Raw genomic sequence first — 21,382 nt, 5'->3', positions numbered from 1 at the left:
CATGCTAGTTCAAACTGCTGACCCTTTTCTTCTCTCAGCTCCCAGCTTCTGGTGGCTTGTCCCTGATCCTAAAAAAGCCATCTCCTTGGGGAAGCCTTCTGTGGTCAGTTTATCTAAAGAGGATACCCCCTACTGTGCTCTGGTCACGAGAGTCCATTTCTTTTCTTTACGATTTGTGACTCTTTCCTTTATTTTTCACTTGTTTATTTCATCCACCAAAGGATAAGCTCCCCAAGGGCTGGAATAAGGCACGTGAGTTACTAGTCGACCGTTACTGTTCCCTGTATTCCTGGGGCCTAGCCCAGGACGAGGTTAGTGCAAATCCTCTTCAGATGGATGAGCTCTAAGGTCCTTGACAACAACAGTGCCAGGGTCCGTTACTGTCCGTGGGCACCGCGTATGCCATGTGGAGTAGTCAATGCAACAGGCATGTGGATACATAGCAAGGGAATGGTAACCAAACCCCAAATGCTGTGATCTTCATGTTCTTACTGATGGGGCACCTGGGTGGCTGGTTGGTTAAGCATCCAATCTCAGCTCAGGTCATGATCTCATGATTCGTGAGTTCGAGCCCTGTGTCAGGCTGTGTGCTGTCAGCTCAGAACCTGGAGCCTGCTTAGGATTCTGTGTCTCCCTCTCTCTCTCTCTGCCCCTTCCCCACTCACACTGTCTCTGTCTCTCAAAAAAATGAATTAAATGTTAAAAAAAAAAAAAAACCCCAAATTTGATGTTCTTACTATTACCTCACTCTTGAGACCTTTATTTCTCCCCAGAAGGCTTCCCCTTTACCTGGTTGTACGTAGGTCTGGTGCTTCCTTGGACCTCTGGGCTTACATACAAAGCAGTGCCCACCATCCCAGTCAAATGACCTATGTGGAAGAAGGCAGAGGGAAGGCTTTCTAACAACAGGACTTAGGAGTTGGGCAAATTTTTGTTTAAAAAAAATAAAAGGTTTCTTAAGAGCAAGGCACGATCTGTTAACTATTCCCTGTATTTGGAGGAAGCAGCAGCTTGCACTTCCCCAAGGCATCATGCCTAAATCATGTATGGCCACACATTTTGTTCCACACGGGAAGTCTTGGCTGTTGCAGAGTGGCGGTGCCCGAAAGAACACCCCAGAATGCCCAGGTCATGAGGTAACCTCACATTGCCCTGTGGGGTAAAGTGTAGCTATCTATCTGTCGGAGTTAATTATGCTAAGGAAACCTCTAATTTCTCAGTCCAGAAGAAAATAATTATAGTGAAAATGGGATACAATTAAAGCATTTTCATGGTTTTGTTAAATTAAGGAGTAACTAATTTGCTTTAGAATAAAATCTTTACAGATGAAAAACAGGCTTCAGATTAAGAAAGTTTACACTGTATAGTATACTTAAAGTTCTCCAAAGAAAGTAGGTATATCTTAGAAGATGAAAAAATGATAATTATTATTTACAATAATATTATTTAGGGGCACCTGGGTGGCTTAGTCGGTTGAGTGTCCGACTTTTGCTTAGGTCATGATCTCGCGGTTTGTGGGTTCGAGCCCCGCATCGGGCTCTGTGCTGACTGCCAGCTCAGAGCCTGGAGCCTGTTTTGGAGTCTGTGTCTCCCTCTCTCTCTGACCCTCCCCTGTTCACGCTGTCTCTCTCTATCCTAGAAATAAATAAAAATATAAAAAAAAATAATAATAATAATATTATTTAAAATACCTTATTATAATAATATTATGATGATGATGATAATAAATAAGAGGGCAGGAGGGGTACCTGGGTGGCTCAGTCAGTTAAATAGCTGACTTCATCTCAGGTCATGATCTCAGTTTGTGAGTTCAAGCCCCACACCGGGCTCTGTGCTGACAGCTCAGAGCCTGGAGCCTACTTTGGATTCTGTGTCTGCCTTTCTGCCCTTCCCCTGCTCACAGTCTCTCTCAAAAGTAAATAAACATTAAAAAAATAAAAATTACAAAAAATAATAGGGCAGGAGGAAACTTGGAGGCTACAAATATGTTCATGACATTGACTGAGATGATGGTTTCATGGGTATAAATAAATGTTATCTCCAAACACCTCAGGTTATATACATTATATTTGGACCATGTTTTGTATTTTAAAAAAAGAGAGTAAATGGGGCGCCTGGGTGGCTCAGTCGGTTAAGCGTCTGACTTCGGCTCAAGTCATGATCTCACGGTTTGTGGGTTTGAGCCCCGCATCGGGCTCTGTGCTGACAGCTGGCTCAGAGCCTGGAGCCTGTTTCAGATTCTGTGTCTCCCTCTCTCTCTGACCCTCCCCTGCTTACACGGTCTCTCTCTCTCAGAAATAAATAAAACATTAAAAAAAAGAGAGAGAGAGAGAGAGTAAATACGGGATCAAAAACCTCTGTGGTCTGTTTTTTAATACACTACATATACAGTCTTCTGGATTTACCTGAAGGGTCTGCTTTAATCAAGTGATCTGCTGTATCATCTTGCTTGCCGTCAGCCTAAAAAATAGAAGCAAGCCAAATATCACTCTTAAAAATGTTAACAGTATTCCACAGGAATAGCTTCTCCATTTCTAAATGAAGACTAACTGAAAAATTACACACAGAACACAGACTAACTAGAATAATGCTTTTTCCGAGCTTCAAATATCTTTTGTTTCGTTAGCCTGTTAATGCAGGACTTGATGGAAACCCAATGAGATCAAGAAGAGCATTTCGCTGTAGAACTCTTTCTTCATGGCAGAAAGCTCCAATAGCTTATAGAAACCAATTATTTTCTCATTGCAAATTCTGAAACAAAATTTACTAGGAAAATTAAGAGTATGTTACCACCACCAACAAACTCACTTTAACTTTCCCACTGCTACTTCCTTACCTGGGTCAATTTTTACTCTTCTTTGCCAGAGGCTGGTCACTAAATCTGTTCCCCTGCCACCGCGAGCACCTCTTAGAAAGCCTCACCTTTCTCTACTGTGCCTGTGAGAGCACCGTCTCACATGTCACCCCTAAATCAGTGTCTTCTGGTATCACTCCACAAGTTCCTATTGCAGGCACCACCATCCATAGCAGCACCTCTAACATGACTATTAAACTTCCTTCCCCAAGAGGGGAATGTCAGGCACTGCTCCAGGCGCTTTATCTGTATTCTCATTTTCTCCCGCCAGCAACTCTCTGAAGTACATACTAGCTTTAGGTACATTTTATACAGGAAATACTGAGAGGTTAACTAATTAACCTGCTCAAGATCACGCCACAAGGGCGTGGCAGGGAAAGAATTCTAGCCCCAGTCAGGGGGCCGCCAGAGCCTGTGCCCTTGCTCACTATACTATAGTCTCCAGATGCCGAGTTACATTCTTTCGCTTGGAGATCAAGACGCCATCATCTGGACCTTCCTTGCCTTAGGGCTCTTCAAAATGCCCGGCTGCTGGGGCACCTGGATGGCTCAGTCAGGTGAGCGTCTGATTTTGGCTCAGGTCTCTCATAGTCCGTGAATTCAAGCCCCGCGTCGGGCTCTGTGCTGACAGCTCAGAGTCTGTCCGGAGCCTGCTTCAGATTCTGTGTCTCCATGTCTCTCTGTCCCACCCCTACTCGTTCTCGTTCTGACTCTCTCTCTCTCAAAAGTAAATAAACATTAAAAACTTTTTTTTTTAATTTTTTTTTTTTAATGTTTTATTTATTTCTAGGAGAGAGAGAGACAGCGTGAGCAGGGGAGGGTCAGAGAGAGAGTGTGTTTTATATTCTGAAACAGGCTCCAGGCTCTGAGCTGGCAGTCAGCACAGAGCCCGACGTGGGGCTCGAACCCACGAACCGCGAGATCATGACCTAAGCGAAAGTCGGACGCCCAACCGACTAAGCCACCCAGGCGCCCCAAAAACATTTTTTTAAAAAGTGCCACTGTTCTCCTCAAGCTGATACCTTCACTGTCCCCTTCTGTTTCCTCCTGCTTCTCTCCTAACCGCCCCTTCTAGTTTTGCTCCTATAGTTGGGAGTTTTGCTCCTATAGCACCGCTGATCCTGTTTTTTTTTCTCTGACCACCCTGAGAACTAACTGTATGCACTATAGATTTTGTGCCTAGCAACTCTGGCTTATGATACTTAAGACCCTTTTCTGGCACTTAAGACTTGCCAACTAGAAGACTCCCCAGCTTTCCAGCATTGTCAGTGCTCCCCTGTGCCTCACAGCTTTAACCAACCAGGCAGCACACTGGCCTCCAAACGATCATGTCTGTTCACCCCAGGGCCTTTGCTTATGCTGTTCTCGCTCTGGGATCCCTACCCTGGTCTGCCCACAATCTCAGCCTGTTGGACTCCCACCCACCCTTTATCTGAAATGCTCATTTCTTTATACCCCCTTTCTGGGTCCTCATAACTATACATCAATTTTCTCATGCCTTTGGTCTTATACCACTATTTCTCTTACTACACATTATTTCAGCTTTGCATGTTAAGTAAGTACTCTATAATATTGTGAAGAATAAAATAAATACCTTCTGAATTACCTGTTGTCTAGGACTTGTTCTTCTCATGTTTGTTGTGTGATTTGCATTTTTGTTTTGCTTAACTGTGTTTCCTTAAATTAACTAAAAGCCCCTCAAGTGTAAATCATCTAGCCTAGTGCCTGGCATGGTAGCCCAAATGACCACAACATTTCATAAAGCACTATATGCCTCTGACCTAAGTCACATCCATAAACCAATAATTTCATGTCTCTCAAGTGGAGCATCCTTGCTAAGATGTAGTCACTCCTTCAAAGCCTACGAGGTCATTGGTAGCTTGCCCCGTCACACTGGCAGAATTTCTGGAAGATTACACGACAGAGTTCAGTGAACCTCATAACCACGAATGTGCCACAAGACAGGACAATCAAGGCACAGGGGGCCATTCTTCAGGCATAGTCTAATCTCATTAATACTCACCGTGAAGGCTAGATGGTCTGTCGCCAAACCAAAATCACCTATTTTCACGTGGTCATCGGAATCCAAAAAAATGTTGACAGGCTTCAAATCCCGGTGAATCATTCCCTGATGGAAGAGAGCAAAGAACAGTTTCCTAAACACCGTCTATAGTTACTCCTGTTTCCTAATTTCAAAGGCCAGGCTAGTGATGAGAAGCAGATGAGGTCTTTCGCCGCAGACCACACCGGTCCGGGCCACCTGGCCTCTCGTGCTCCCTCTTGACTGTCCTGCCAATGACCTTGCCATCAGCTCCTAGTCTACCTCCTGGTGGTCCTGGATCAGATCAAACCCAAATGTTTCTCTGGGGCATTGAAGGAACTAGGTTCCTAATCCTTCTTGCTTTGGCACCACAAAACCCTTGCTCTCCTCGGGGAGACACACACCATTTTTATCCCTTCTGCTATTTTCTTCACTATTTCTCCTGTCTGACTTGTTTCCTCCACTCATCTGAATTGTGCCAACAATTCTAAGGGCCAGCTTACCCACGGAGCCTTCCACAGCGATTCTAATTCAACTTGCGTCCCCAGCACACACCTAAGTGCTCAATGATTATCTGTGAGTGAACTCGGCCTCCTCCCCTTCCTAATGGCGTCCTCATGATGCTTATTGTTTCAGGTACCACAATAAAGGAAATAATTAGAATGTAATAAAAACCCTTATTGTATGATCTCTTCACTGGTACGTGAAGGTAAATTTTGGCCCTTTCAAAAACCAGCGAGTCCCTTCACACACAGGGTTTGTCATATCCATGTGCCTGTCTGCATTTCGAAGTGTGGCACAGTATTACACACCCAGCAGGTGATTAACAGAAGCAGAACAAGTTAGATGGAGAGGAGGAGAGGGCTTGGCACAAGCTTCTAGGAACCCAGGTGATCTCACAGCAAAAGAGGTCTAATGGCCATCATTAGAACTCATTTCTATTTCCAATCTTGCCAATCTTGCTGCACCATATCATTTATAAACTAGATGCATAAATTACAGTCCTGACTTTTCAGTATAAATAGACTACAGTATACACATTTTAAGTTAAAGAAATTCGAAGCAAAGGAAAAGTACTTACACTGACTAATCCATTAGATAATCCCATTTTCAAAATGTAAACAGTGTTTCATCCTGAAGCTAAGTCCATTAGCACTTACATTGACATGACAATTTTTAACTTTCTAAAATGACACTTTATACCATGTGGCGAAATATGTTTCTCAGTCTCATTTCTCCCCTTGCCAGGTGGCTTTCTGGTTTCTCCAGGTTCCTAGGAAGGACAGCACTAAGCCAACTGGAATCAAATAATGGAGCCTGTATTAATCACACCCTTACTTTAAACAACTCAAGGAATAATCCTTGCTTTTGATATGTGTTCAAATATTTCTACTTAACCCAGAGGTGGCAGGAATCCTGGTAAAGGGCCAGATAAATATTTTAGGCTTTAGGGGCCAGTCAGTCTCTGTCACAACTACTCAAACTCACAACTGTAGCACAAACACAGCTATAGGCAATATGTAAACAAACAATCATGGCCCTGTTCCAATAAAACTTTATTGGTGGACACTGAAATCTGAATTTCACAGAATTTTCTGGTGTCATGAAATACTCTTCCTCTTTTGATTAAAAAAATTTTTTTTTTGAGAGAGAGAGAGAGAGAGAAAGAGTGAGCAGCGGAGAGGGGCAGACAGAAATAGAGAGAGAATCCCAAGCAGGCTCCACTCTCAGCACAGAGCCTGACATGGGGCTTGATCCCACAACCCTGAAATCATGAACTGACCCAAAATCAAGAGCCAGATGCTCAACCAACTGAGCTACTCAAGTGGCCCTCTCTTTAAATCTTTTTTTTTTTTTTACAACCCTTTAAAAATGTAAAAGTCATTCCTAGCTCACAGGTTGTATAAACGCAGGTAGAAGTGGAATTTGACTCCCTTGCCCCAATGTGCTGGCCCCTGAAAACACTTCAGTGTTTTCTTTGAACTTCGATACTTTATACCCTCTTTCTAATTTTCTCCCATCTCACAATATATTCTGTCATAAGTTTTACACAAATTGAAGTTTTCACGTATGAAATGTTATAAAGTTTACTTTCTCATGGATATAAGCCAATCCATCCAGAATCTCTCGAAAGAGTCTCCAGAGTCTGATGGTATCCTGATACAGCCCCTGGTCAATGGTGTCCCGCAAAGTGCTCTTCTCACAGTACTCCATCTGGGGGCAGGAAGAGAACAGGCAGCATCTGACTGTACAGGGTTTCAGTTAAGGACAGTGGCAATTACTGTAATCTTCCATTTCAAAACGTGTGACGTGGATTTTAAGTAATTAAAGGAAAGCCTTAATTTTTATATAATTGAAAACAAAAACCGACAGTATTAAAAAATTGTGGGGAAAGAGCAATAATCAGAGCACTCCAGCAGAACCATTTTAATCTTCACATTATTGTTCACTTAGAAAACATAAGACTTGTTTGGAAACCTCATGATAAATAATTTCATTATTTTTCAAATGATGAACAAACTGAGAATTACATAAAATTTTATTTGTTTGACAAGACTGTTTCCAAACCCAAATTTCCAAGAAAGGCTAATTAAAAATCTAATGATGTCGTTAGTTTTTCTCATTTGTACCTTTTTTCAAGATTTTATTTTTAAGTAATTAACCCAACGTGGGGCTTGAATTCACAACCCCAAGATCTGGAGTCACATGCTCTTGCAACTGAGTCAGCCAGGGGCCCCTCTCATTTCTACTTTGGATTAATGGCAATGACCTTCAAGTCTAGAGCAAAGCATTACAAGTATCAAGAGCCAGGGCTCTTTCTCACCCTTCCTTATGTATTACTGCATCAGAAACCAACGGAGTTTCATTTAAATATCTTAGATCAACACGTAGCATTTGATTTATGAAACTAGCCTATCGGTTTCAAGCCAGTGCCAGAGTTAAGATTTTTCATGAAGAAGGATCTTACTGTTTGTAAAGAAGGGAACATGCCATTTTTTAAAAAAATGTTTTATTTATTTCTGAGAGAGAGATGGGGCACCCGGGTGGCTCAGTCGGTTAAGCCTCTGACTCAGCTCAGGTCATGATCTAGTGGTCTGTGGGTTCGAGCCCCACGTTGGGCTCTGTGCTGACAGCTCGGAGCCTGGAGCCTGCTTTGCATCCTGTGTCTCCCTCTCTCTCTGCCTCTTCCCTCATGCTCTGTCTCTCAAAAATAAATAAATGTTTAAAAAAAATTATTTCTGAGAGAGAGAGAGAGACAGCGTGAGCAGGGGAGGGTCAGAGAGAGAGGGAGACCTAATTCAAAATAGGCTCCGGGCTCTGAGCTGTCAGCACAGAGCCCGACGCGGGGCTCGAACCCACAAACCATAAGATCATAACCTGAGCCGAAGTCGGGCACTTACCCGACTGAGCCACCCAGGCACCCCGGAAACATGCCATTTTAAATGAGAGGAATACACTCTTGTGTTCAGATTAACTGCCGACAGATTCTGATGCCTCCTCTAGTCCTCACGAGGGCCTGAGACTCCCAGACCATGATCTGACCGCACCTCGGATGCACCTCCCTTATGTGACTTATAACTGTGTGGAGACTAATGGCACATATTATATACTTCACAGTTAGTGGTTTGAGGGACAAATGCTTTGTCATGTGAGTGGTACCTTAAAGAAATTTATGTTAGGGAATACTTAAAACCAGCTCCAACTGTAGGGAAGCAATCACCTAATTAGTCTCTTTGGAAACATGATACTTCTGGCACACAGGATGCATCTCACACTTAAAAAGATCGGCCTACTTAAAGATACGACTTAAAATACTAATAATGACACACGGCCCTATTCACTTGGGGAGAGTCAAGTTTTCTACGTTGGTACGTGGCTGCCGCTCTGCTGTGTGAGCAGGCTTCAGTTCAGTGAAGCCTCACTGGAACTGGTGTACCCACAGCGCCTGTCCCCCTGAGGTTCCGGGACACTATGCCTAGAGCCATGTTGGTGTTTCTTCCTCACACGCAAGGATGTGTATGCGTCACTCCTTATTTGTCCAGACTCAACTGGCTAGGGTGGAATTTCTGTCCGTGCACAGTGTAGCATTTATAGAACTCAGATGGTTCTAATTACCCTAGAGATGTTATTTCTTTAATTTTTCACAAGTCACTGAGACAGCCAGATGGGGAACTGGAGGCACAGAACGCGGAAGAAACTCGCCTGAGCTCACACAGTTGTGACTGAGGGATCCAGAAGGAGCCTGAGACACAGCTTGAGTCCAGAAACCTATGCCGTCTCCTGCTATGGGACAGAAAGCAGGAGTTCAAGGCTGGGGGGAAGCCCCCATGTTAAAATCCTCTCTGGCCAGTTAATCTTGGGCAGTGCTGGGGAGCCCTCTTCTGCCCACCGTCTTACTCCAGCCTCCTGGAACATAACTGCCATGTCACCAAGACGCACGCGTGCCAGGCCCTACCTGGATATATAAGTAGTGCACAGCCTCGGTGGTCGCTGACGGCTCACTTTCATGGTAACTGTCCTTCCCATTGCAGTCTTCATCCTAGACCAAGAGGAACACGTGAGGTCTCAAGAACGGGAGCTGAAACGGAACGCGAGCATCACCACCATCAAGGCAGTGGTGCCCACCCCCACCACATGCATAGACATCCTGTTGCCTTTTAAGGGGAAGGTCTGAGTGGACACAACCACTGTCCTTTAGATACCTAAGAGCATTTAAAAGGCAACTGTGCTATTACCAGAATCTACCGGATAGTCTGCATGTCTGTCACCATACAGAATCGTGACGGGGACAATAGGGAACAGGCAGGTGTTGAAGCTGTGCCATCCGCAGAAAGATTCTAAGTCAAGTCCATTCTTTCTTACTGAAATCGGATGACTAATCGACTGAGCCACCAGGTGCCCCTGAAGGTTTCCATATTTTAATGGTAGGCTTACTTTGGAAACCGAAGACGAGAGATCCATCTTTAGCTACAACAACTTAAATGTGATCTTACCATAAGGCACATTGCCTCGGGGCTATGACACCGAGGAGAAAGCACCAGCTGCCCCTTACTGTGGCTTGATTCTGTAGACGGCTTTTCCACAGAGTTATTTTCTAACTCTGGGCCCTTTTTAAGTTCTTTTTTTCTTCTAATAAATGTATTTAAATACTTCCCCTCCCCGCACCACCTGGGGAAACAGCACTGGCTGAAGAAAAAGCATTATGTAGCAATTGACTGTTTCTGATTTATAGTTTGCTTGTAGGAGCATTTTTCAACATTTTTCCTTCTTATCAAAGAGAAAAAAAAAAAACCCCCGACCTCTGTTCTGCAAACCATCCGGTTCTACTCCTGAATCATTTATATACCCTGAGGATTATCTACAGGAGACTGTTAATCTCTTGGAGGCTTTTACTCATCAAGTAGAATGCTCCTGGCACACTGCCCTTAACCAAGCAAAACCAGGATTTAAATTTGGTGCTCCCGTAATAATTAAATGCATGACTAATGCTAAAACCAAAGCAGGAGGTTAGATTACCTACGTTATTATTCCCAGTTAAATTTATAATTTATAACTTTAAACCAAGAGGAGTTAGATTACTTATGCTATTATTCCCAGTTAAATTTATAATTTATAACTTTAAACCAAGAGGAGTTTAAGGTGGTTTGAATTAAAAAAACAAAACAAAACAACGAAGTACCTAAAAAACGTTGGCTCATGCATTCAACCCTCCTTCAACTCAACTTAACTGCTTATTTACAGGGCCTAAATATAGACTTCTTTATCTACACTGAATGCACCCTTATAACTGCTTTTAATTCTATTTTTATTCCTGGAAAATAAAGTCACGGCACTGGACCCCCTACTGTCAAAGTTTCCTCGCGCCAACAACTGATAGCTCTAGTTGTTAAAAAGCCTCCTTCTGCCCTCCATGCGCCAGCATTCAGGAGCTCTGCTGGCCTGGGTGGAGGAAGATGCAGAACTGAGTGGGGTTCAAGGCCTGGAACAGTTTTTCAAACTTTACAGACCATGATTCCCATGAAGAAATAGGTTTAGCACACCCAGTTCACATACTCACGGAAGACACATTATACAGCTCATCTTTACTAGTGCAACGCACTTTGGTATTCCCTACTCTTCTCTACAGCATTCAAAATTAAGCAGAGTTGGTTGTGGCCCTCAAAATTGATTTCATAACCCGTAACAGGATCATGACTCTGTGTTAAAACACTGTTCTTGAGGATGGCTTGTGAGAAGAAAATAATCAAGATTAACTGGTCATAGAGACCAACATAAATTCACAATTAGGCTATTTAATTATTCAATTGAATCGTCATCCCCAACCACATCAAGTTTCCCCAAATCCTCTAGGAAATGGTTTGTATTAAATAAAAAACAAAACAAGGGGTGCCTGGGTGGCTCGGTCGGTTAAAAGCGTCTGACTCTTGATTTCGGCTCAGGTCACGATCTCATGGTTTGTGAGACTGAGCCCCTTGTCAGGCTGGACGCTGAGAGCACAGAGCCTGCTTGGGATCATCTCTCCTCCTTCTTTGTGCACAAACACAGTCTCTCTCTCTCTCTCAAAAACAAAACAAAACAGAACAGAACAAAATAAAAACCAGCAAGTCCATTTACTCCTCTCTTCTACAAGCAAGCATGTTTATGTGGAGAAATTAAGGCCTATAAATAAAGACAGGAGTGACAAGTAAATTAAATCATCGTGTTTTAAATCATGCAGTTTGTGGATGTGCATCTCGGAGTAGGCTTTCTTATTCCAGCAGAGGTTTATAACATCAAACATTAGTTTCCTTACATGCCCACACCTGATAAAATGGTGTAATTTCTTTTTTTTAAACTTTGTTTTACAATTTATTTATTTTTTAGAGACAGAGAGAGGCAGAGCACAAGTGAAAGAAGGGCAGAGAGTGAGGGAAAGACAGAATCCGAAGCAGGCTCCAGGCTCCGAGCTCTCAGCACAGAGTCCAACGCAGGGCTCGAACCCACAAACCATGATATCATGACCTGACCCGAATTCGGACGCTTAACCAACTGAGCCACCCAGGTGCCCCAAAATGGTGTAATTTCTATTTACATATTTACCTGATTCTGACTCTTACTGTTCTCGTCATCTTCAAAGATGATATCACTGTCAGAATCCGAGGCAGGTCTTAAAAAGAGAAACACGGAAGACATCAAATTCCCAGTTATAAATTCAACAGCTAAGACTTCTAGTCAACTGTCTCCAACTGGATAGAATGAAATCAAACCAGGAAAGTAACAGATGACCAGGGCAGCTTTGAGATGCATCAACTTCAGGATGGTAAGTATCGGTTTGGTTGCCCCCCCCCTTTTTTTTTTTTTTTAGAACTGCAGCTGCCCCATGTCAAAACTCTAGGTTCGTTTTTAAAAGTGGGAAACCCTTATCCAAAAGAACGCTCTCTGAAAAAAACTTTCAATCAAATGTACTAAGATGAGGTATTAGGAGGAATTTCTATTTTTCCTTTCTTCAGGGCCTGGATTTTGGAGATTTTTTTGTCGGCAATGGGGGAAAAACACCTTTGGACTGAATCTGGTTACTTTTTCAACATGCACACGTCTGTCTGTGTTTGTCAACGCGGTGACAAGCCCGGGTTTCTTACTGAATCCCCTTCCCCCGGGGTGGGCCTGGCACCCCCGCGGATGCTCTTACAGAAAGGGCTGCGAGAAGACACCGTCGTGCTCATCCTCCTCATCTTCTTCGTCGCTGCTGGAGCCCGGGCCTGCGGCGGGGAAGCGGGCGCTGGCCGAGCGCTCGCCCGAGGTGCTCCACTCCACCGAGCTGAGGATGGGCGGTGGCGCGGTGGCCTCCACGCTGCTGGGGCCGTCCGGGCCTCTGTGGTGTGCGGGCGGCCGGGACAACCCTCGCCCGTCCCGGGCCTGGGGCGTCCCCGGGCCAGACTCCGAGTCCAAGGACGGCGTCCCCAGGCCCACGGGCCGCTCGTATCTCTCGATCCAGGCGTTGTAGTAGCGCACGATGTTCTCGTGGTGCAGGCGCGACAGCAGGGTCACCTCGCCCTTGATCCTGCGGAAATGCCTGCTGGCCGGGTTGATGGGGATGCGCTTCACCGCGTAGCAGCAGCCATCCAGCTTGTTCTGCACCTGCAGCGAGAGGAGTGGGAGGAGCCCAGGGCAGGTCAGTGGCTCAAAGCCAATCCTGTACCTCCTCGCCCCACCCCTCCCAAGGTGAGCCCGCAATTCTGAGTGAGGACAATAGCTACAGTGGCGAGCCACCTATGGCAACCTCTTGAGCTGAACAAAGTCTTGACTGCCAAAACACATAAAAAATCTCACCTCAAGTGACAGGTGTACTTAGCTTAATAATGAGAGACCTGGAGAAAATATGATCTCCATTTGAATCATTAATTTTACTGACAATCATAGTCCTGCTTTCCCGATTTCACATCTGCGATCTCAATTTCTAAGAAATTGTTGAATACTGGGGCGCCTGGGTGGCTTAGTCGGTTAAGCGTCTGACTTTCACTTAGGTCATGATCTCGCGGTTCGTGGGTTCAAGCCCCGCGTCGGGCTCTGTGCTGACTGCCAGCTCAGAGCCCGGAGCCTGTTTCAGAGTCTGTGTCTCCCTCTCTCTCTGACCCTCCCCTGCTCACGCTGTCTCTCTCTCTCTCTCTCTCCCCCCTAGAAATAAATAAAACATTAAAAAAAAATTTAGAAATTGTTGAATACTGATTATTTTCCAGATGCCTGGGTGGCTCAGTCGATTAAGCATCTGACTCTTGATTTTGGCTCAGGTCACGATCTCATAGTTTGGGAGTTCAAGCCCCAAACTATAGAGTCTGGCTCTATGCTGACAGCATGGAGCCTGCTTAGGATTCTCTCTCTCCCTCTTCCTGCCCCTCCCCTGCTTGCACTCATGATCTCTCTTAAAGAAATAAACTTAAAAAAAATAAACTACTCATTATTTTCTAAAACCAGTGTAACGTTTCAGAATTTTAGTTTCTCTCCAAGTTTTTTTTTTACGCTTAAAGTCACTAAACACAAACTAAAGTCCAAAAATGTTAACTTGAATGGAGATTCAAAGTCTCAACTTATAAAGCTGTGTAAACTTGGTCAAATGACTTAATTTCCTCCTCTATAACATGTCATGTATACCACTTCTCTTACCTCAAAGGTGACTATGCATATGGATTAAGTGAATGAGGTGAGGAAAGCACTTACAAGCAAGGCCTTATGAGAAAGGTGCTCAGTAAAAAAAATAATAATAATTGGTTTGAACACAATTATTGCTCACTGATTTTATGAAGACTTATAATTGAGGAGTGCTTGAGTGGCTCAGTTGGTTAAGCGCTATGACTCTTGGTTTTGGCTCAGGTCATGACATGATCTCTTGTTTGTGGGATGGAGCCCCATATTGGGCGCTGCAATGACAGCTTGGAGGCTGCTTAGGATCTTCTCTCTTCCTCTCTTTCTGCCCCTTCCCTGCTTGCTCTCTCTCTCTCAAAATAAATGAACATTAAAAAAAAATTATGACTGACGACATGTATTAAGACTAGAAAAATGGGATTAAGAACACAATGAAATAAAAACAAGAAAAGTACAAGAGCAGGTTTCAAAGTCAAGTCTCTACATCCTGCGCAGAGGTGTCTCTTCACAGCTGCACTCTGCCGTTGGGTTGACTGAAGTAGCTTTTAAAAAATTTTGTTCACCAGAACATTCCAGACCCAACATGCAAGTGAACTGAGGTGATGAAAAACAACAACTTGGCCATGGGCGGAGGGAGGAACTAGTTGATTATAAAATATAAAACAAAGCCTCATTCTCAGGTTCAGATTAGTATAATAAATAACTTCTAGGAAAGAGCAAAGAGTACTATAAAATGGTTTCAGATTTCCTTTGTGTGGAAAAAGTGGCAAGAAACATGCTTTTGAGTAAAAAAGATCTAGGCTTTTTTTCTCTTTTTGCTGGCTTTCATCTCTTTTTAAAAATTTTTTATATTTTTTTAACGTTAATTTTTTATTTTTATTATCTTTTTTGAGAGAGAGGGAGAGAGAGAGAGACAGACCACCAGCAAGGGAGGGGCAGAGAGAGAGACACATATCGGAAGCAGGCTTCAGGCTCTGAGCTGTCTTGTCTGCACAGAGCCCGATGCAAGGCTTGAACTCATGAACCAGGAAATCGTGACCTGAGCCGAAGTCAGATGCTCAACCGATTGAGCCACCCAGGCGCCCCAGGTTTTCATCTCTTAATGCATGTACGTAACCTCATGCAAACTTTTCTGAACAACACTTCCCTCATCAGAAAAGGGGGATTAATACTTATTTCGTAACAATGTCATGAACTGAAAGATAAGGTTTGCGAGCCACTTACCACACGACCTAAAATACGAAATTTGCTCCAAAAAGCTCTAAGTAGCCCTGTGTTGTTTTACTGCCATGTTAATAGAGTAGAAGACCGTGCAAAGTCTTCGGATGGTCTTCAACCTCGAGTCTCGGAACATATCATGAACACCTGGAGTCATTGACCAGGGTGTGGAGCTCGCAACACTGCATACTTCCAGGAATTCACTTATTAAAATGGAAAGGTGCATAAACCATACTCGAGCCAACAGTTACTGAAATGCTAGATCACTAAACAGAATGCCCTACCTTAACCCGGAAATAGAGATGTAGTATGAGGACTATGGCCTCTGGGAAGGAAAAACCACAAGAAAACTTAGGGGCTTAAATTACTAGATGTTATTATAAGAGCCTACCCATTATTAAAATGAAGCTCGGTAAGGTTTGTGTTCAAGAAGCTAAAATACAAACACATTAAAGGGCTCGATCAAAATTATAATGGGAGTTAGAGGAACAACATATACATCAATCATCTACTCCCCTGAAGATCACTGTGATTATCCAATCAGGGTATCTGCCTGATTTAGATGGTCTATTCAACCATCCAACTAGAGTATCTATATTTTCATGAAGAAAGTTGGCCATTTTCCATGAAATTCTAACTTCCTTTCGGAAAACTCAAGATTGTCTTTCTGTCCCTGATTACCACAGAAAAACCTATTTATTTATTTATTTATTTATTTATGGGAGTGTAAAAGGCCTTCCACAATAATCTTAGTAACCCTTCCTAATAACTCTCTCAGAATCCTAAAGAGGCATATGCCTTCTTGATGGCAGGCCATTTTACTCTGTGAAAGATGGCAGGTCTTATAAGGATTTAATAGCGTAATATTAGCCTGGGTCTCCTAAAGTCAAAATGCCAAAAATGGGCCATTTTATTCTGTGAAAGATGACAGGTCTTATATGGATTTAATAGCATAATATTAACCTGAGTCTCCTAAAGTCAAAATGTCAAAAATTACATAAGAGCAGCTGAAATCTCTTTCTCAAGGGGTAGGTAATCATGAGTCTCCCAAATAGACCAGAAAGCAGAAGAGAAGACTTAACAATAGGGCACCCTCATAACACACCATTAGTTTTCTCTCTCAGGAGCAGCTGGAAAATACAAGCCACTGGGGCCATTTCCCAGTGAACTCCACCTCAGTGCTAACCTCGCAGCCCTTTTATCCATAGCACCTCTGAGAGGCAGATGGGACAAAAAAGACAATTTTCTTTCTGAACCAAAACACAGTAAAATGGTCTTCACGGAGAGGTCCTGGCTCCACTTGAAATGGCGTTGTATCACGTTAATGCGGTTATCACGTTAATGGACTGCATCAGGCAATGGAGGAGGCACGATACATTCTTAATGCATCCAGAGTAACTTTCAAGCCTTTGACTCTGCAAAGGTCATGATGATCATAGTTTCAAATGGCCGTGCTCACTTCTCTCCCTACTCTCAAAAAAGAACTTCCTAGAGAAAACCCCAAACCAAAACCAAAAACCAAAAAATGCAAACAAAACCCAAAAAGCAAAAAAAATCCCTGTGTGCAGAAATGAACAGAGGATGAGCTCTGAGGACCCCGGACACAACTCTGTACCACACCTTGATGACGGCCCCAAAAGCTCCTTTGCCAAGAAGCTGTAATTCTTCAAACTCGATGAAATATCGGGAAAACTGTCTCTGTGTCTCAGTGAAGAAGGCCGCACTGGGTAGCTGCTTCCTAGGAATAACGGTCTCAACATAATCTTGGCCTCCGGAGTCTGAGAGCAAACAAAACGTGAGAGGCAAATGAGGCATTAGGAAAATATCAAGGATGCAAAACCCAGTCACGAAGCAAGTGCTGGAAGATGGGGACCCAACCAGCAGTGTGATAAAATACCTCACCCCTGGCATAGATCCTTGAACACTTTTCCCCCACCTTGTAGGGTGAGGTGGGATACATATGAGCCCACATTAGAGGTGGGGATGAGACCGGCAATGAGGAAATGACTACGCGATAGAGCCAAAATCCAAACTCATGTCCACTGACCCATCCCCGGCTCTGCCAAAGATCCCTAATCGGCTACTTGAGTAGCAACAGGGACATCTGGTTGCACAGCAGTAAAGTAACGTGACAAGAAGGATTACCCAACATGAAGAGAGGCTGCCCCAATTAACTCTTTAATTGGTCGAGGCTGGAAAAACCAGGAGAGCAAAACAGCTCCATGTGCACAGTACACATTCCATGAACGGATTTATGTACAGCTCACAGTAAAACAGGTAAAAATCTAGGATCCATGCAATCCGTTCCAGTTTTAGGTTTACTTTCAAAATAATGAATGTCAAGCTCGTTTTCAAAAAAAGAGTGGTAACAGACTCACCTTCAGGACTTTGTTCCAGTAAAGACATTTTTGGCTGAGGATTGATAAAGCTGTGTTTCAACAACTGCTGGGGACTCCATCTTTCCTTGTCATCCAAGCAAACACACCTCAGGGACAGAGAAAACAAGCACTAAACTCGTTAACGCAAGGTGGTTTCTTTAAATGGATTTATTTTAAAATAAATACACATTAGAGAATTCATGTTGCTTATGGACCAAAATGCACTCATAAGAGAATACATGTTGAACACCAGGCTGGGCTGAGCGGGGAGTCAAAAAAGATAGAGTCTCGGGGCACCTGGGTGGCTCAGTTGGTTAAGCATCTGACTTCAGCTCAGGTCATGATCTCATGGTTTGTGGTTCAAGCCCCACATCAGGCTCTGTGCTGACAGCTCAGAGCTTGGAGCCTGCTTCAGATTCTGTCTCCTTCTCTCTCCCCCTCTCCTCCACTCACGCTCTCTCTCTCTCTCTCTCCCTCAGAAATAAATGGACATTGGGCGCCTGGGTGACTCAGTTGGTTACATGGCCAACTTCAACTCAGGTCATGATCTCGTGGTTCCTGAGTTCTAGCCCTGCGTTGGACTCCGTGCTGACAGCTCAGAGCCTGGAGCTTGCTTCAGAGTCTGTGTCTCCCTCTCTCTCTCTTTCTTTCCTTGTTCACGCTCTTTCTCTCTCAAAATTTAAAACATTAAAAATTAAATAGATATTTTAAAAAAATTTTTTAAAGCTGAAATTTACTAAGCCACTAATTTTGGCACCATGGTAGTCATAAGTGGCAGAGGCAAATGTTACGTCCAGCTCTGAAAAGGGATGAAATGTCTGGAAGCGGACTATTCTCCCTGCTAAAGATGGTGCTAACTAACAAAATCTCAGCACAGGCCACGTGCTGGGTGTGAGCTCACTTAATCTTCTCAACCACCTCCTGAAGGAGGCAGTGCTATTATTATTAAATCACAAAATGAAAAGTAAATTATTAAATTAAAATGATCCATTTTACAAGGACAAAACTCCGGGTGGAGAACGGAAGTACTCAGCTAATAAGGCGGAAGGGAGGGATCTGAATCCAGCTGTCTGGCTCCAGTCTGGGCTCTTTCCTATCACAGAGACTGAGATGAACAAAGTCTTTCCCCAGCAGATTCACCAGTAAGTAAAAAAAACCAACTACAAATGTACTGTAGACATGCTGGTGCCATTTGTGAATGACTTCTTTCTTCTTTTAACTGGGGCTGGATGGCAAAGAAGTACAGCATGTGCAGCTCCTTCTTCACCGAGTGGTCCATTAATCCAGTCTAGGATGATGGAGGAATACCCCAAAATTCTAAAGGACAACCATGTTAAAGAGTAAGAAATAGGGGCACCTAGGGGGCTTAGTCGGTTAAGGGTCGCCTCTTGATTTCACCTCAGGTCAGGATCTCAGATTCATGAGGCTGAGGCCCTGCATCGAGCTTTACACTGACAGCACAGAACTCTCTTGGGATTCTCTCTCCCTCTCTGTCCCTCCCGGGCTCACACTTGCGCGCGCTCTCTCTCTCTCTCTCAAAGTAAACAAACACACATTAAAAATATATATAAAATTATTAAAAAAGAAGAGAAATGTGGGGAGTGGATAAAAGTGAATGGTTGGAAAAAAGAAATACAGTGAGAAACAGGACAGAGTGCAGGAGAGGGAAGAAGCCAATCCAGGTCAACTTCTGCGGGAAGGCAGGACCAGGGGACTATCGAGAAAAGTGCAGACTGAAGGGATCTTAGTTCCCGTTTCACAGAGAAACCGAGGGCACCTAGGTCTGGCTTGGACACAGCACAGAGGCAGGGCGAGGCTGGAAAGTACTAAAGGGAAGGACTCGGACAAAACCTGTAGGCCCTTGGTGAGCCCCTCAGCAAGGATTCTCTCAAAGCAGTTAGACTTGGCTCTACGGTGAAATGTGCACCTGGAATTTCCAAGTACTGGAAAATCCCACTGCAGTCTATGGCTTGGCTGAATGACACAGTGACAGTGAAGAATGGTTGTGAAGAACAAGGGGCAGAGGCACACTTCCACGTGGAGGAGGCCTGGTCGTTGACCCTTTAGGAACCAGCAGCAAAGGCAGATAGAGAGGGTCTCCCACTGGGAATACTTGGGGCCCTTCTCCCTGTTAACTTCCTAGATATACCGGGCTGTCCCCAAAAGCAGTTTGAAAATCTATTACTAAGCCCGAGCGAATTTATGAGAATGTGTGAGTTAAGGGAATGAAAATCATAAGCAAGAAAACAGAACCTATGTGGCTGGGAAAGAATTGGGGGGACAAAGAACAAACTCCAATCCTGTTCCTCACTTTTCAGCTTAAACACATCCCTCAGATGGTGAGCACAGTCAGGCAGAGTTCAAGGTTCAGGGGTAAAGTGCAATGAGAGAGGACCTCAAGGATACTCACTTCTTCAGAAAATCTTGGAAGTCAGCTGGTAAGTCACGGGGGATGGTCACAGGGTACTCTCCACATTCTCGTCCCTGGCTGAGGGAGAGCAGCAGAAGGCCAAGACACCAGACATCTCCCTTCTTCCCAGTTTTATAAGGCAGGGCGCGGTCACTAAAGCTAACTCCGCTTTGCTCAAATACGTCCTCCTTGCAAAGGTCTGCTAGGCGCTTAGAAATGCTGTAGTCTGTAATCTTGACGTTGCCCTCTGCATCCACCAAGACATTGGACGCGCTCAGAACCTTGTGTACCACGTCATTGCTGTGCAGATAACTGAGGCCCGACAAGAGCTGAGCTGCGTATTTGCGGAGCTGATGAACGGGGATGGGACCCGAGTGGCTCAAGTGTGCAGCGAGGGAGACCCCGTTAATGTGCTCCAGTAAAATGTCCACCACGATGGAGTCATCTTGCTCTTTGAGATTCATTGCCAAATAGCGTACTATGTTTGGATGGCTCAGTTTTACCAGTGAGGTGAATTCCGTTTCTGCCCCTTGAATCTGATAAGGAAAGACACCACTAAGATAATATTGTATTGGACAGCATCGACTGGTATTTCACTCCAAAGGTAAAATATTTAACAGAAAATGTACTTTCAAAGGAGAAAAAATATGTTCTCAACTGCATCCTCTCCTAAATTATATGGCCAACCTAACGGTTCATGAAGATGAAAGCAATTTATCAACTTCTGTGATCTCAAAATCTAGTACACAAATTACTATAGGGGCGCCTGGGTGGCTCTGTTGGTTAAGTGTCCGACTTTGGCTCAGGTCATGATCTCGCGGTCTGTGAGTTCGAGCCTCGCGTCGGGCTCTATGCTGACAGCATGGAGCCTGGAGTCTGCTTCAGATTCTGTGTCTCCCTCCCTTTCTGTCCCTCCCCTGCTCAGTCTCTGTCTCTCAAAAATAAATAAATAAAAACATTTTAAAAATAAAATTAAATAAATAAAACAATAAACAAATTACTATAAAATTGGCGAACAGCTCTTAAAAGCAATTTATTTTGCCATAAGACCAGCAGAAAAAAAAAAGAAACACTAATTTAAAAACAAAAAACAAAAAACTTTCCTGATTAGGGTGCCTGGCAAGCTCGGTCAGTGGAGCCCCATTTGGGTATAAAGACTGCTTAAAAAGAATTCTTTTTTTTTTTTTTTTTAATTTCTTTTACCGTTTATTTATTTATTTTTAATATTTTTTATTTATTTCTAGGAGAGAGAGAGAGAGAGAGAGAGAGAGACAGCGCGAGCAGGGGAGGGCCAGAGGGAGAGGGAGACACAGACTCTGAAACAGGCTCCAGGCTCCGAGCTGGCAGTCAGCACAGAGCCC

General features: G+C 43.8%; 1 protein-coding gene across 3 annotated transcripts in view; it reads right to left on the bottom strand.

Moving 5' to 3' along the window:
* The window catches only part of EIF2AK4 (eukaryotic translation initiation factor 2 alpha kinase 4), a 97,895-nt gene that overhangs the window by 41,408 nt on the left and 35,105 nt on the right, over nucleotides 1–21,382 (bottom strand). For all 3 annotated transcript variants that reach the window (XM_039232828.1, XM_039232829.1, XM_039232830.1), the window contains exons 9-18: nucleotides 20,022–20,557; nucleotides 17,612–17,718; nucleotides 16,854–17,011; nucleotides 12,565–13,013; nucleotides 11,976–12,042; nucleotides 9,352–9,435; nucleotides 6,987–7,109; nucleotides 4,878–4,982; nucleotides 2,406–2,460; nucleotides 790–869 (exon numbers count right to left, since the gene is read on the bottom strand). In XM_039232828.1, coding sequence (XP_039088759.1) covers nucleotides 790–869; nucleotides 2,406–2,460; nucleotides 4,878–4,982; nucleotides 6,987–7,109; nucleotides 9,352–9,435; nucleotides 11,976–12,042; nucleotides 12,565–13,013; nucleotides 16,854–17,011; nucleotides 17,612–17,718; nucleotides 20,022–20,557 — 1,764 coding nt within the window. The remainder of the gene's footprint in view (nucleotides 1–789; nucleotides 870–2,405; nucleotides 2,461–4,877; nucleotides 4,983–6,986; nucleotides 7,110–9,351; nucleotides 9,436–11,975; nucleotides 12,043–12,564; nucleotides 13,014–16,853; nucleotides 17,012–17,611; nucleotides 17,719–20,021; nucleotides 20,558–21,382) is intronic.

Source organism: Hyaena hyaena, unplaced genomic scaffold (genome assembly GCF_003009895.1).
Source record: "Hyaena hyaena isolate Hyena2069 unplaced genomic scaffold, ASM300989v1 scaffold_70, whole genome shotgun sequence".
Taxonomy (NCBI): Eukaryota; Metazoa; Chordata; class Mammalia; order Carnivora; family Hyaenidae; genus Hyaena; species Hyaena hyaena.
This window is presented reverse-complemented; position numbering and strand designations above follow the sequence as displayed.